This window comes from Amphiprion ocellaris, chromosome 13 (assembly GCF_022539595.1).
Source record: "Amphiprion ocellaris isolate individual 3 ecotype Okinawa chromosome 13, ASM2253959v1, whole genome shotgun sequence".
NCBI classification, from domain to species: Eukaryota; Metazoa; Chordata; class Actinopteri; family Pomacentridae; genus Amphiprion; species Amphiprion ocellaris.
Window position 1 is genome coordinate 32,163,985 of NC_072778.1, and position 15,977 is coordinate 32,179,961.

The 15,977-nt window shown below is 43.1% G+C and overlaps 1 protein-coding gene across 1 annotated transcript in view; it reads right to left on the bottom strand.

The window, feature by feature from the left end:
- tenm1 (teneurin transmembrane protein 1) overlaps window positions 1-15,977 on the bottom strand; it is a 188,429-nt gene that overhangs the window by 29,156 nt on the left and 143,296 nt on the right. Inside the window, exon 23 of the mRNA XM_055016602.1 lies at window positions 1,039-1,193. Coding sequence (XP_054872577.1) covers window positions 1,039-1,193 — 155 coding nt within the window. The remainder of the gene's footprint in view (window positions 1-1,038; window positions 1,194-15,977) is intronic.

The window sequence follows — 15,977 nt, forward strand, 5'->3', positions numbered from 1 at the left end:
TTGTCATAGTTACAGTGACGCTGTGCCGCTATCTCAATGGGAAATCCTTAACAAATCCATGGATAAAGACTATAAACCGCGTCACTACCAAAATCTAATGAGGTGGTCCTTTTGTCATTTCTGACCTTCCCTGACAATTTCATCCAAATCTGTTATTTCATTTTTGAGTAATGTTGTGCACAGATTCAAGGAAGTAAGGAAGGAAAGAAGGAAGGAAGGATTCACGTATGCCGAACGTCACATAACTCTGGTGCGTTCCTTGGCAGAGTAAAAATAAGATAGAAACAAAAAAAAAAGACACTCAGAAACTGCTTGGTGTTCAGAGGGTTAAACACAAAAAGTGAAGCAACTCCAAAGATCAGTTTAACTTTGCTATCAACAGTATTCATTTAACATACATTTCTGCAATAACTTTTGTCTCATCAGAGCTGCAGAAGTCTCCATTAATACTGGCAGCACACTGAGGTCACTGCAGTTTATAAGAACAAACACATGGAGGAAGAATGTGATTGGATGCAATCAGACCTATGACTAACAAACAGATGAACTGTAAGTTAGCACGGGCCCCTTTAAAGACATATAATAGCACCTCTGGGAGCTCATCCGGCCTGAACACGCATATTCACACACACATACACAGGCACTTGCATCCTTAAGCGTGGGCAGAGATCCCTCTATAGAGCCAGTAGCTCATCTATAATTTATCATCTGCTCTAATAGGCCTGATATAAGTTAGCAGTGTGATCTGAAGGCTGGCTGGCTGATCAAACCTGTGCAGCAGCTATCTTTGGTCTTAAGGTGTCGCACAGAGTTTCTGTTGAAGAGTTTCAAATTCAAAACAATCACAGACTGCAACTGAACAACAAACACTTGGTGATTGACTGCCACTTTGATTTACTGACTAATTAGCTGCCCCAGAAGTCCTGCAGGAGACTTATTTTTCGACAGACTATTGACACAGCAGGAACAAATTTCAGAGCAAAACGTGGCTTCTGCTTTCCTACTAGACATTTTAACTCTGCAGCATCATTAGCTTACCTGGCTGATGTCCATGCGTGCATCACAGCTTAGCGGCTGCGTCGACATCAGTCCGTTTGAGCCAATCACAGTGGAGAGCAAACCCCTCTCATTAATCTTCTGAATGGTGGTGCCATCAACGAAGTAGACAACACCTCTTTTATCCACTGCAATACCTGGGCGGATGAGAGAGAGGCAGAATGAGCTTTAGGAGATGACAGAGACAGCGAGTGGGAGTAAGAGAACGAAAGGGGAAAAGGAGAAAATGTAAAGAGAGAGAGAGACAGGAAGAGAGGAGATGGAGTGGAGTAAGTAAGGCAGAGAAGTAAAGTGCAGAGAGGAGAGGGCTTCGGAGAGGCATCCAACTCAGTTAGACATTCAGCTCAGCAAGCGGCTGTCTTATCAAAGGCACTGCACCACAGAAATGTAATTATATTTCCATTCCAGAGCCCACTAAAGGGATTAGAACAATGCAACTGGAGGAAGGAGTTATTTGTCACATTAGATGCGAGCAGGGTGCCGCAGTGAACTTTTGACATTTGACGCTCGCACAAATGTGCATTATAAATGGGCATCCACACTTCAGACACGCACGTGAATGCCTGTATTTGCACGGCACATATGGACACAAGCGTTGCGAATTGTGTGTTTCTGCTGCGAACGGCATATACTTGAACTCTCCTTGCAGTGCAGCTCTGCAGTAGACGGCGAGCAGAGAGAGAACAGTAGAGAGGTAAGTCCAGGTATTAAAGGTCAGGGCAGACTATGAATCATCTGTTATGGATGAGGAGCGACCTTCATCCCTGTCTCATCTCCATACAGAGAATAGCCCTTTGACTCAGCGCCTCGGCAATAATATTCCACGACTCAACCCTCACCTCTCGTACCGCACGCCGCCAATTCCCCCTTGATTGCTTTCCCTTAGCATTTGTGACAACAAGCCATATTTTAGTATTCCTACTTGCCATCTCCAGCACATGTGACTCATCAATGTGTCATTTACAAAATAGGCTTTATTTATGGCTTACTACTAACTCATGTCAGAGGTACATATTTGTCGCTTTATCTCAATCATGCCTCAGATGACTTTACGGAGAATAAGTGTGCTTAAAGTCAACAAAGTCACAATCAATCACAAAAGGAAATGGTGTAAATATGACACACTATGTACTGTACGCATGATACACAGAGGCATGGTAGAAATATGTCAGCAGATTCACGTACAGATCCATCCATCAGTTGATTACTGTTACAATTAATCTACTTCTTTTGTCTTCCACTCACTCTATCTCTAACATGCTGGTGGGCTTGAAAAGTGTTTTATCGTATAAAATTTGATTCACAAAGGAGAAACAGAAAAAACACAAAGGAATCAATTGGATATTGAACTTTCATGCTGTCCCTGAATTACTCATCTGTGATGTGCCTTTTCATCTGGAGCACTATCCCAGTCAAAGCTTATAATTGTGACATTTAATCAAAATGACTTTTTTTACACCTTTCATTTAAGATTTCACCAAAAAATAAACCATTTGCATTAACTAGATTCTGTAAAAAAACAAAAAGTTTTGCGGTTCGTAGTGAAACCGAGATCTCATTCGTGACTCGGCTGCGACCAATAGTCACATGACAAAAATATAAGGACTTTTCAGCTGAACTGCAGGCTGTGTAAGGAAACCAATAAAAACATAAAGTACCAAAATAGCTATGGTATGTAAAGTCACCATTTATTTTTCCAGTATTTGTAACACCTGTAGGCACTTGTTAAAATGTTGAACATGTTGGTTCCAGGTTTTTCCATTTCTTGCAAGATAAATTTTTAAAGAAATTTCATTAAAATGTTTCCGCTTTAATGACTTATGGCACTCTGCCTTTGTTATCCTGTTCAAAAGACAATTTTGAGTCTTGTCTACTTATAGCCATGTTTGTGCTGTTTCCATAGAGGTGGATGACTTTATATTGCAGTAAAAAATGAGCCCACAGTGAGCAAAAATGTGATACAGTCAGAGGGTTCAAACTGCATTAACTAGATTATTTGATCTCTTGGTGGCATTATATATTTTCACTGTATGACGTTTTTATGGAAAACACGCTGGCAAACGTTTGCCTAATGGCACATCCAGCAGACATTTTAAATCATAATACCAGTCACTTGGTAAATGAAAATCCAGTGTTTATTGTCATTTTAGCATTGTTTTTTGGGTTTCCACCGACTCTTGAGGGAAATATCTGACTTTTTAGCAGCTAAGTGCTCCACTATATTCATTAGCTCATCGCCAATTTTGTCTATGCGCCGTTTAGTGTAAGACAGGCAATATATATTGGGTTTTCAGAGCTTTTGCTCCAAACAGCTGCCTGCTGAAGCTAGAAATGAGACTGATGAGAGCGGTGTGTGAAACCAAAACATTAAAACTGCAGGTCATAAAACCAAAACAAGATAAATGAGAGATGCTAAAACACTTCTTCAAGCAGGGTAACTGCTGAGTCAGGTGATAATTATATATGTATGGGTTCATCACTACGAGTACACACAGTCACTTAAGACATTGCATATATAAAAATATTGATTAGTACGACTTTAAAATGTCAGAAAACAGCAGAAAAGGCATTTCAAACTTTTCTACACTACAAGGTAACTATTACAAATGACTGTTTTTGCTTTGTTCCTTCATAATGAGCTTCCTCAGCCATTTAGCCGCCTTCCTTTGCAGCAAATCCCTGAAGAATTAAACTTCTCAAAGAGATTCAACGAGTGATCTGACCATGCATAAGCATATCGTGATAAAAAACAGACAATTGAGTGACCCCATCAGTATGCAGCAGAGCTTCAGCTACTCCTCCCTCATCCAGTCATCTTGTTTTTTTCCCCTTAATTTTTTTTTCTGGTTCTGTCAGTCTTTCCCCCTTCAAGCTTTTCTCGTACTGGATTATGCGGGGATGCGTCCGTGTTCACTCTCTGAGCCCAGGATAGGAATCACTGCCTCCCTTTTTCACCAGGTAGCACTAACGTCTCATCCTCCTTGACATACAATAGCTGTCTTTACAACGCGATTTTGTTCACACACAAACATGGCTCCTCGGCGCCGCCACAACTAGATTCACAAATGTCCTCAGACCGAGCAACCCTGGACCGACCCCGTGAGTCATAAATCGTGCAGGTGGAGCGGCGCTGGAGAAGGGAGGTGGGCGGAGGGGAGGGCCAGGGTCAGTGTGTTTCCTCCAGAGGCCAGAAGGTGAACTGCAGAGCTCTCCCTCCTGGCCCCTTCATCATCCCTCTGACACAGACAGATTATACCACCCACACAGCCTCAACCCTCCCACCCCTCCAACAACACCTTTCCTCTCCTTCTCCAGCTTCACCCTGCTCCCCATCCTTCCCCACTTGATCTTCTTTGGCTCTCATTTCGCTCCCTCTCCTTTTTTTCCCCCTTTCTTCCCCCTCCTCATCCTTTGCTTTGCTTGTTGCGCTAGCTTGCCCCTGTATCTTGCGAGTGCTAATCAAATCAGTGAACTCTGACCCCTCGGTAATGTCTGGGCTCTGTTTTCCTCTGTTCAGCCCATTTTTTATCCCTCCTTCTGTTCCTCTTGGCCTTGCCATTTCTCCACCTGTCACCTGGCATTATGCAGGAGGGACGTCTCAACCCACAGTGGAGTCTGAGCCTATTTAGGCCTGAAAAGCGGCCCTTCCTCCTTGCTGCAACGCCATCCTCCGACTCTTCCTACTTTATTTTCGCTTTCTCATCCATTCCTCCTACACTTCTACCCTAAACCTGTCCTTGATCTTAGCGCTCATAAATCCTGCACAAGGACGTGCCGAGGCAGTCAGAACTCTCTCTCGATACTGATTTCACTCCTCTCCTTATGTGCCAGTGTATTAGTCTTTCTTCTTACTTTGGATCCATTGACTTCTGTACTAAACTTGTCCTCTTAACTATTTTATTTCTTTTATGACATCCTCAGCAAGCATACTCGTGATTTGCATGTCCAATGTTTACACAAATCTCAACCAGGCTGGCTTATTCATCCACACACAAACCACAACAACGAAGAAATACTGCTGTTATTGCTGGGCATTGGTGAACGGATTTACACCAGTTTATGTGTTGTTTAAGAGTATTTCGCCGTGTTTATTGAAAAGGCAGTAGATTAGTCCGCATTCTCGTTGTCAGAGGCTGGATTTCCTGCTGTTGTGGATAAAGCTGTGTGCTGCGTTAGGGGAATTTACAGCCCCTCCATATAGCCAATGGATACTCACAAGACATCAAAAGATTTACCGTGTCTCCCTGGGTGAACCTGGCACTCTGATACTCATGTTTAGAAGCTGGCAGACACACTGGTGGAGAAGTAATTGAGATAAATCTCAACTCCAGAGGGAGACGGACATTTGGCTAAAGTTGGGACTGGATTTTATCATCAAAGAAAAGTGAATTAGACCGAGTTGCGGTGACCTTGGAAAAAAGAGAAGGAGTGGAGTGGAGTGAAGGAGAGGATGATACAGTGACAATATTCACATTCAGCTCAGATTTTAGGGGAGAAACGCAGCCAAAGAGAAAAAACGACGCATTGTGCCAAAAGAGGTGGGAAAGAGAAGAAAGGTGGTGATAAGACAAAGGGGCATGATGAGGAATTGCTTCAATTAACCATTACAGGCCAATCACTCTCAATCAAAGAATCTCTTTGTTCTGTGTCCTTGTCAAAAGAATATCAGTTATAACGACCCCCCGTGGCACTGCAATACAATCCAATCTGATTAATGCCTTGAAGAGGGGTCTTAGAGAACATCAGTGTTGATTACAGCTATTTGAAGAGGAGAAGCCATGAGGGATTTATCAGCGAGTGAGGAAGAGGTGAGGAAAGGTGTAAGGTGAGAAATAAGAAGAAGCGGGAAAGACATATTACACCAGAAGTTGCAAATGTTATTTAAGTAGTTATATTAGCATGAGGAGGTGGTGTGTGCGTGTATAACCGCAACACCTGAGCCCTCAAGAGCACAGGAAGTCAGCTTTCTGGTATTGTTCAAGTTTCTACAGTACTTTCACCTTTCAAATGCTGACAGCAAACCTGCCAAAAGAGCTGCCACCATGGATGAAAGCCGGAAGAATTGTGAAAAACTGTAAAGAAATATAGCACATGTTCTGCAAAAGGAACCTATTTAAAGGACATGTTTATGGAGGAAAGAGCACAGAGTGTGCACGTTTGAAAGTTCCATTTATACCTGAAAAACTTTCACGCACCCACACAACCACAGCAGTGCACGTGCACACAGGGGAGACTCGTGCACACATTCTCATGCATGCACACACACATACACCCACACAGACACGCACACACATGCCAGTCGCCTGAGGTGTAGTCATTCAATCTGCCCTCCCGTGTCCCCAGGCCCAGTGGGTGTTAATGATATGGACTGACATATTATTACAGCATCTAAATGATGCTAGCTGTAGCTGATTGTGGCCTTTGGCATTTCTGTACAAAGTAACTGTGTGTGACTGACAAGTGAATGTAGACAGATGGACAGTTTCACCTGCACAACCGGCCCCAGTGAGGCACACTGGCCATAAATAAAGTCAACCATATTAGCTGGGGAAAGCCCGGAGGCTTCACTAACTGCTACAGTGCAATTGTGAGTGAAGTTGAATAACACACTGTTTCGGAGTCTTTAGCTGGCTGTGTGGTTCACTGTTCACCGTCATTACTTCTCCTCGAGAACGCCGTCTTGAACTTGTGAATATACGTGAACGCGCTCACATGCCAGCGCGTGCGTGCGGCAGAGTAGCTCGGCGAAAAGATAAGGCATGGCAGTTAATCACATTGTGCGCATATGCAAATATAGAGTGGATAAATCAGAGTGTCTGCAAATGAGAAATTCACACTCCCACACACGTCGACACACAACTTTGGTGAAGACACTGAGGTTGCCCATGTGCACTAAAGGGAAGAAAATAAACCTGCTCACTCAATCTCTGCACTGTGAAAATGGCACCGTGCACCATACTGATTTGGAGTGTGTGCGTGCTTGAATGTGAGTACAAGTGTGTGCATTTGGCAGTGTCTGATTCCACACCTGAAAGAAAATTTGAAAAATGTCATATGTATTTTATGCGTGCTGCAATCGATCACACACTGTGATTCTGTACATGCTGCTTGGAGCACCGCTCTATGATCTATGACATGCACATCTATGAACCGCAGAACTGTAGTACAAGCGCTGTTTCCGATTGCTCTTATTTTTCTCCAGCACTTATCATCAATCAATACAAAATAGCATGGGCGTGTATTTCTGGTAGATCTTTGGTAAGCAGAAATAATTCATGCTTCTGGTAATTAATTATTCATTAAAGCCCCCCACAGTGGCTTAGTAATTAAGTCTGAATCAGACACTGTGGCTCATCTAATTATCAACCACTATAAGTTTGTTAACATATTAACCCGCATTAATTAATTATTGATAGCTGGCTTTTTCTGAGCTGCTATAGTCCCTGTCGATACATGTATGGCGAGGCGAGACATTACTAGCATGCAGAGAATGGGAGGATTTTGCAATAGTTGCATGCAAATTTTTGTACAAATAAACATTTTTTTTTCAGAAAAAAAATGCAATTTGGCAGTAATAGCCTTGTCTGATAGAAAAAGACAGATCCAAAGCAATCACAAGGCAGCAGACAAACTCAATTATAAAAGCAATTGAAATGCTTTGGACTAGAAAGCTCCATGAAAGGCTGAGGGGTTTGGATCAGTGCGAAGCGTCTGCAGATTATGTCGCAATGTTTAGAACATCAAACAAACACAAGGAGGTCTATCAATAGAGACTCTTTTACCAAACACGCCCTCACAGCAACAAACCAGCGTGGCTCTGCATGGCATAAAAAGAGGAACTGGGATCAGATGGGGTGTAAACAAATGTATTCACGACTGAGAAAAATGGAAAAGAGGCACAAAACTACTATGGATTGCAAATCTGTGCAAACAAAGTTTCCCCTTATACAAAGGCATCACAGCGACTGAGACAGAGGCAGCTTCCTGTATAGTGTTTATCACATGTAGTTTGAATTTCGCCTCCACGTATTCAAAAAGAACTGTGAGTGCTTCTTTGGATGGAGATCTGACAAATGGACTCTTGGAGAGCTGCAGGTGATAATGGCACCCAGGTGTAAACAATTATTGGCTTCTGTTTTCCCACCTCTATAACAGCAGCTGGCCTCCCGACGCTCACACAGGGAGGTTTAACTGAACTGCTATTCCAAACTACACCCGCCACCGCCACTCTACTTATTCGTCTCTCTGTCAGCGTGTTTAGAGAATCAAGGAAGAAACAACCTGCATGTGCACGAGTTCACTATCTTTCACCTCATCAAAACTCCCTATACCCCTGGTAACTGAGACAAATACTTCTATCTGTATATGTGTGTGTGTGTGTTTTTGTTGGGCCTTCACCTCAAGTAAATGCAATTTATTCCCCCACAGTGGCAAAGCTCCACTCCTCCTGTCAGTCTGCCAGGCTCCCAGTGGAGGCTGACAGGCCGGCTGCCAGCACTGGCCATCTCGACCAGTTAAAGGGACACACGTGTCACATTTCCCACGATAACGCTGACGTTGTCAACCAGACACATAACAAGGCGGCCATAACTAACCGTCTGTCCCTGCGTGGTGGGAAACAGAGTGGGTTCAGGGATCTGCGGGCTGTCAATCAAAAACAAGCACGCACAAGCACACTTACCCACTCTAACGTTGCACCTTTGACGCTCGGGCTCAGCCTTTGGCCCTGAGCCTGCATGTCTTATTGACTCAGGGCTTCATTACACACACAGCGAGCTTCAGTAATCTCTCTGAAGCTACTCTACACATCGCGACTACAAACAAGGTAGCTGTCAGTCTGTGTAATGTTCTTCCTAATACGTTGCTTGAGTAGCAGGCGTTTTACAGGTAGTCTTGTTTTAAGTCAGCATAAATTTGCCTCTACTGAGCCCTCTAGGCTTTTTTTCGGTCCTTGACAGTGGACAGACGATTACCTCCCAAAATATCTGAGCCCTCCTGCGGATCATGGTTATCAGGACAGGGACTAGATGTTCTCTAAGATGAATCCCTTCTCCCATTTTATCTGGTGAACAATAAAGTTGCAGCGACATGACAATACATAAAACTGGACTACGGTGCAGTGATCCATCTATCACTGCTGTCAGGCCAAATTTAAACTCATGTTTTCATCTAGGCTTTTTCTGCTGGTTCTTTTTCTTGTAATCATAGTCTCAGCATCCAATGCATTCGCCTGGTATTTTGAGAGAAAACTTTTCTGCTCCCACTTATTTAAACTTATCTTAACAGGTAGAAGCATCCATATGCCCTTATTTTACCATAAAAATGTTGCTTTCAAAACATTTGGGCAGACTGATTAGAGTTCTTCTCTGGTCATTAATTAAAACCCTCAAAAAACTCCTCTTTGTGCATAAAAATGACTTATTTAGATGTTTTTGCAATGAAAATAATCTCTTCATTTCTTAAATTAGCATGTTACTCTACACCGTTACTTTCTCTTCAGATCTATGAATTCCCTGCCTCTGTCTCTAACAAACCATGCAGCTTGAGCACACCAGCTCAACTACAACTCTGCTCAATGTAAAACTACTCAAACGGATGAATTCAGTCTTACATGTTCATCAATATCTACAAATTCTGAAGAAGTAAAATCGATACAGATAGCACCACCCTGCAAGTTGACAGAACAGGTTCCTTACGTCTTGCTTTTTTTTTTTTTTTTTTTTAAACCCCAGAAGTTTGAATCTGTCGTTCGAAACTGTCATTGACACACTGCAGTTTAAATCTGAAAAGGCTCCACCATGATGCTGGCTGCTTATTTCGCTCATGATATGTCTTCTAGCAAACACAAAACACCATATGGACATTGTAGCAAAGTGGAGTGTGTTGCATTTCCCCAGAGGGAGTCTCCAGAATAGGAAGCAAAGATGCAGAAACAAGGAGCTGCTTCATCAAATCACTTTTTCTAATTAGCTAAAAAAAATCAGAGTAGTTTCATAGTGTTATTGGTGGTAATTTTCAACCAATCTTACAAGCACCACAATCAGACCATATTTTCTGTTGCGACATCTATTGAAAACTTTTGTCCACTTGGTCTGTATCTCCCATGAACAGAGTTTTACACATTTTTGCCTCTGAAATCAGCCACTATTTAGAGTTTTGCTGAGATCACTTTTGGTGTTTGACAGCTAAGTCCTCATTCTGTCTGGAGGGAGTCTTCACCAAGAAAAAAAATGCTCAAATGCTTCAGTGACCTATGTCAACATTTCCTGACAAGCAATCTCATTACCTCTTGTAAATAATGACTACGTGGAAAGGGTATGACCTTGTTATCGTGCCAGGAAAAAAAAAATTTAAAAACCGACAGGACTTCCATTTCAAAAGACAAAACCAAAGAAAAAGTTTATTACTGCACAGAGAAACATTATTGCCAGTGGAGAGTGTACCTGCACTCCCATAGCCATCTCTGCAAGTTACAGTGTAAGTCAGTACCTCTGCAACCAAACCTTGATCATAAATAAGCAGAGTTTATTGTGGTGACAGTTTAACTCTAGAAAAAAAAAAGTTCTGAGTTTGCAGCTTATTTTTTTCACATTTGGCATTTTTGTTATTTAGATGTCAAGACTTGTTGGGCTTGTCATTCTGTTCAATGTACCACCAGATCAGAAATCAGTTATGTGGGTCATTTTGGAAGGCACTGACAAACAACCTTTTGTCATTTGGATTTATGTTTACCTTCTGAGGCAGCTGGATCCTCGCGAGATTCGTGTCATCACAATCCATCTTGCCAGACTTTTGTGGGCAATCCACAGTTCATCAGGCCAACCAGCACCCTATGTGTAACTATTCGCAGCTACGGATGTGTTTAGGTGTGAGTTAGCCTGTGATAGATACTGATAGACAGATGGTTTATCCAGTCACCTGCCAACTATTTTTTTGAAAGGGCCTGCCTTATTCCAAACAGTTTCAAAGGACAGCTTCTCAGATGGTTCTGGGTAACAAACCATCTGTTGTGTCAGGTTACGTATATTTCGCCCTATTCAACAATTTTCAAAATCCAAGCTGTGGTGGCTTGAAGTTAGCTCGGTGTTAACACATTTCACAGCGTTTCATTGTGCAGTGTTTAATTTTATCCTAAAAAGGAACATCAGAAACCTTCATATAGTGTAATTTGTAGCATTACACAGTATGTTCAGCGTGTGTTCCAAAGGGTACATGTGCTGTAAAGTGAGAGTGCATGCATCAAATGGTCTTCACTAATGTGTCACACTGCAATCCAGTTGAAATGGAATGTCAGTGTTTGAGTGGTGAGTGAATAGTTGTACAATTCCGGCAGCTCTGTCAGAAACGCACACAACAGACTGCTTGGCTGCGACAGAGTCAGAAGTAAATATACCAACATGGCTCGAGCCATATCTCTGCATTTTGCCCCCAGTTATGTAAAAAACGGTTCACTGGCTGGACAAATCCAGATGCACCTGTGTGCTGTGTGCTTTGTTTGATGCTGCTTTGCTTGGCCCTCTCTTTTGGCTTGGCCCTCCGGTTTCGCCACTGGCAGCTGTATTCTTAGCATTAGTTTCAGGAGAGATGAGTCCCTGGCAGTAACTTCATATTGTGGCTGCTCAGCGATGCATGTGTGTTTCACAAACCACTGGCGTTCTTCTAATTATCACGGACGCTGTGGCGAGAAAACAAGCTGTGGTGGAAATAGCATGGCCCAATGGCATCTCTCTATTTTGCATTATCATAGAGTATGCTGCTGTTTCCCTTGCCGTGTGATTAATTCATGTGTGTATCATTAATGCAGGAATGTCCAGGGGCAAAGACAAAAGCTCGGTCAATGTGAAATGAAACACAGGAGCAGGCTGTTAAAAACTGTGCACTCATATGCATATGCTCACGCACAAACCCAATCTTGAAGCTAAAAAAGCACAGTATGAGTTATCAGATGCCCTTGTTTTGTGAAGCAGCGCCCTGTTTAAACCAACACTGATAGTTGACCCTCGGAGAGGATAATGCAGCCACAGAGCCAGTTTAATATGCAGATGAGGTGTTGGAACTGCTGCATGCAGGATTTAGATGCAAACCACTGAGTTTTCTCTCTCTCTTTATCCATTTCATTTATTCTCCTGTTCACTTTTTCCCCTCCACTTTCTATTTTTCACTATTAACGTCACATTATGTTTTTTTATATTCTCAGCTGCGCTCCCTTTTCTCTCACTTCTGAGCTCTCCATTTTTCTCCATCAATTTAATCCTTCTCTACCTCTCTCTATTTTGTGAAATGCAACAACCACTCTGTGCTAAATGCTATGGGAGCCAGACGTAAAATAACAATGGCATATTCATTCCAAAGTTACAACACAGAGCAGCTGGCATAGAGGCTACACAGCCGTGGGAGATCTTAGAACTTCACTGGTGCAGCTAGCGAGTACAGTTTTTTTCAAGTGGCACATTCAGGAAAAGTGAAATGCATGCTGCAGTGATTAGAGCTGTGCTGTTAAAGGACACTACCACTCATAAGAACTCCGCCGCCTGAGTAGAGGCAGGGGACCGGTGTTTGCTGAGTTAATGGTTTGAGTATGGGCTTGCTGACAGCGAGCGATGCTTGAATCACACTGATGAAACAAACTGGGAAACGCTCCTTTGCACATTGCCATGTTTTCAGCCATTTCTGTAAATGAGACCGGCGCCCAGTGTGTGGAGATATTCATTCACCTAAGCTGCTTATATGTCAACCGGCCGCCAAAAAAACAGACACTGTACAGCATGAAGCCTGGTCAGAGAGCAGTGGCTGAGCTGCCACGTGCCATGTGAAGCGTATTCAGCCCCCTGGACGTGGCTCCTTTTTTAATCACCCTGGCTATTCAACATGTTAATAACTGCGACCGGTTTCAACCCCAACACTTCATTTTGGCAACCTTTAGCTGTCTCAACACCGACAGCATGGCTCGCAGTGAGACGAGGACAAATGTGTCGTGTCTGTCTGTGTGGAGATGCAAAGAGAAAGAGACAGAAAGAAAGCAAAAAGAGGAGAGAGAGAAAGGGAGGCCGAAGGGGCAAGAGGGAGAAATGTGGTGGCAGCATGTCAGCTTCTGATAAGGGCATTAGTCTGCCCCCTGTGGGTCAGATTGAGAGACTGGCATTGCACACACATACATGCACACACCTCTCTCTGTGGATGTCAGCTTTCCTGCCTGGGACCAGCCAACAAATGACAGATAAGACCTGCACATGGCAGCAAAACTAAACTCTCAATCAATAGATTGTCTCTGTCCCAACCAACACATGAAACACAGACACCGAAGACGCAGTTATTTTTACATACACGCAACTATTATTCAACAAATGTGGGGGAAAAAAAGCCGCTTCCCCTTCATGTTGTGAACAGAGGGAGTCTAGAGCTGAGCCAAGGCTGTTGAGTCCTATGGGACCGACGCCTCTTTCATGTCAGACATGGGATCCATCCTAAATGGAGCAAGGCCTTTTATTTACCGAGCTAATTGACTGCAGATCCGCATGTGGAGCCAACTCTAAACAATGCCCCAGATCTTGTATTCATAAGTGAGTGTTTGAAGGACACAGGATAATCCCTGCAGCTTACGCTATAGGGAGACTATAAACTTGGGCAATGGCAGAGGGCTCAATAGCGCTGCAGCATAGCATTGTTGGAAAAATTAAAATTATGGATTACTATTTAACAACTGTTTGCTGTGTTGTAACAATATTATGTGCCGTAGCAGGCCTCATGCAGATGTGTCAACACTGGGGCACGACGGTGATCCATCGAAGAGATTGAGGGGGAGGAGATTTGAGGGGGAGAAAAAGCTGGAAAGAAGTGAGGAAAAAGAAGGAAGTGCTCTAATTTGGAGCGAGGAGCTCACCAGAGGACACAAGACAAGATCAATGGTGGAGAATCACAGAGGCACAACTTCAAAAAAGGAGCGGACAGATATTTCTCTGTGAAGTCTACCACTCATTACCATTGGTAAGAGGGTGCAGGGAGGAGGAGGAGGAGGAGGAGGAGGAGGAGGAGGAGGAGGGTGGGCTGTGGCAGATAGATGACAGCGGACCAGGGGGCTCCAGGCAGAAATCTCCAGAGCCTTTATAAGAGCTGGTTAGTCGGAGAACATTAGCCACAGAAGAGAGTCTGTGAACTGCAGTGAGTGAAAGAGTGTAAAATACCTTACCCTGAGTGAGCAGGAGGGTTCTGGGGACAGAATATTCCATTACTGCATAAAGGCAGGAGATACAGCGTGTTCTAAGGTTTAAGGGGCACATATGCTGAGTATAATAGCCGTCAGATCATGCGTCAAATTATAGCAGGAATCAGCTACAATCTTTTTCTCTTATCTTCTTGTTGCCTTTTCATCAGCTCTCCCTTCTTCTAAAGGGGAAATTATAATCAAATTTCTCCAGCCGTACTTGGAGCCGCTCTGTATTTAGCAACAGTGGTATTTGAAGAATGGAGACACTTGTACGCTACATTTGTTTATTGTGCTCCGATATCGACTGGCTGTCTGCCTCCGACGTCAGACAGCATTCCATCAGGAAAGGCCATGCGGGCCTGTGGGTGTCGCCTGACTGACAGGGCCCCGTGGCTGGAGCTCCTGAGCGACCTGAGGGACCGAGCGGTGGGCAGGGCGAGTGGGTGGGAATCGGTGAGAGCAGATTATTACTTCTTCCTGGCAGCACATGCTTTTTGTGCAAATGCAGCCCCCACAAGCCCATTCTAGTCACATCATGACCTTTCCAGACTACGGTGCATGATTTCACCCATACAGTGGCCTGTTTCCACGGGAGCCAGATGATGGAAACAAAAAATAAACATAGGAATCTGCCATTTTAACCTTTGTAGTGTGATATTGTGGAAGATAATGGATTCAGAACATGACAATACACCCTAAAAACAGAACTGAAGTGGCCATATTGTCCTTTTCTTCCAACACACATGCAAATCCAAGAGAAGAAACCTTGTATGTAATTTTTGCTCTACTTTGAACATTATCTCTATATGTTCTGCAACATTATGTACACTACTGTTTTTATAGTTCCTAATGGACCTAAGGATAAGCTATGCCGCTGTTTTCATAGCTGCACTTGTCTTTATATTCTGTATTTGCAGTACATTTAAAAAATGTGTGATTGTATGAATGTATTGGGAGGATGGTTGCTTCATTTTGTTAAGTACACTGTGCAATGACAATAAAGGAATTCTACAAGGTCATGTTTTGCTTAACTTACTACTCACTGGGCAATCTGTGCATGCTACGATGATGCTAATAAATGACAGAATTATGGACAACAATGTTCCTCTTGTCCTATTCCCTTCGTTAATATTCCCATTACCATTGCCCTGTATATAGTTATTGCATCATTAAGTCCCTTTCAGACAGGCGCTCCTCCTTTCTGTTAATCTGAATGTGTTGGTTTCATGTCTGAATGAGCACCCTGGTAACTTTTCTGCATCTTTCAACATGGCACAGGTCTGAACGGCGTGCTGTCACATTACCCGATAGACATGCATAAGTTGAAGAAGGCTTCTCCTCCATTTCAACTCCAAGATTTGGCCAAAAACATCACAATGAGCCCAAAGGCACTATTTCCATGCCAAAATCTGAAAAAGCCTTTCTCGTTCACTTTGTTAATCTTTTACAAACTGAAATGTCTGTAAAAACAAAACTTTACTGCCACAAAACCAATTCAGATTAATGAGACTCACCAACAATGAATGTAATCAAGGTATTGACAAAACGTTAATGAGAGCAGAAGTTCCACTTGTTGTTTCCAGCTGTTTGGAGGAGTCTTTCCTCAGAGTTCATTAAATAACTGCAGCAGGATCCATATGAACCTCTCCAAAGAGAGAGAGAGAGCTGCTGTTACGCACGGCACAACAGCAGTAACTTCATTAATTGTGTATAATTA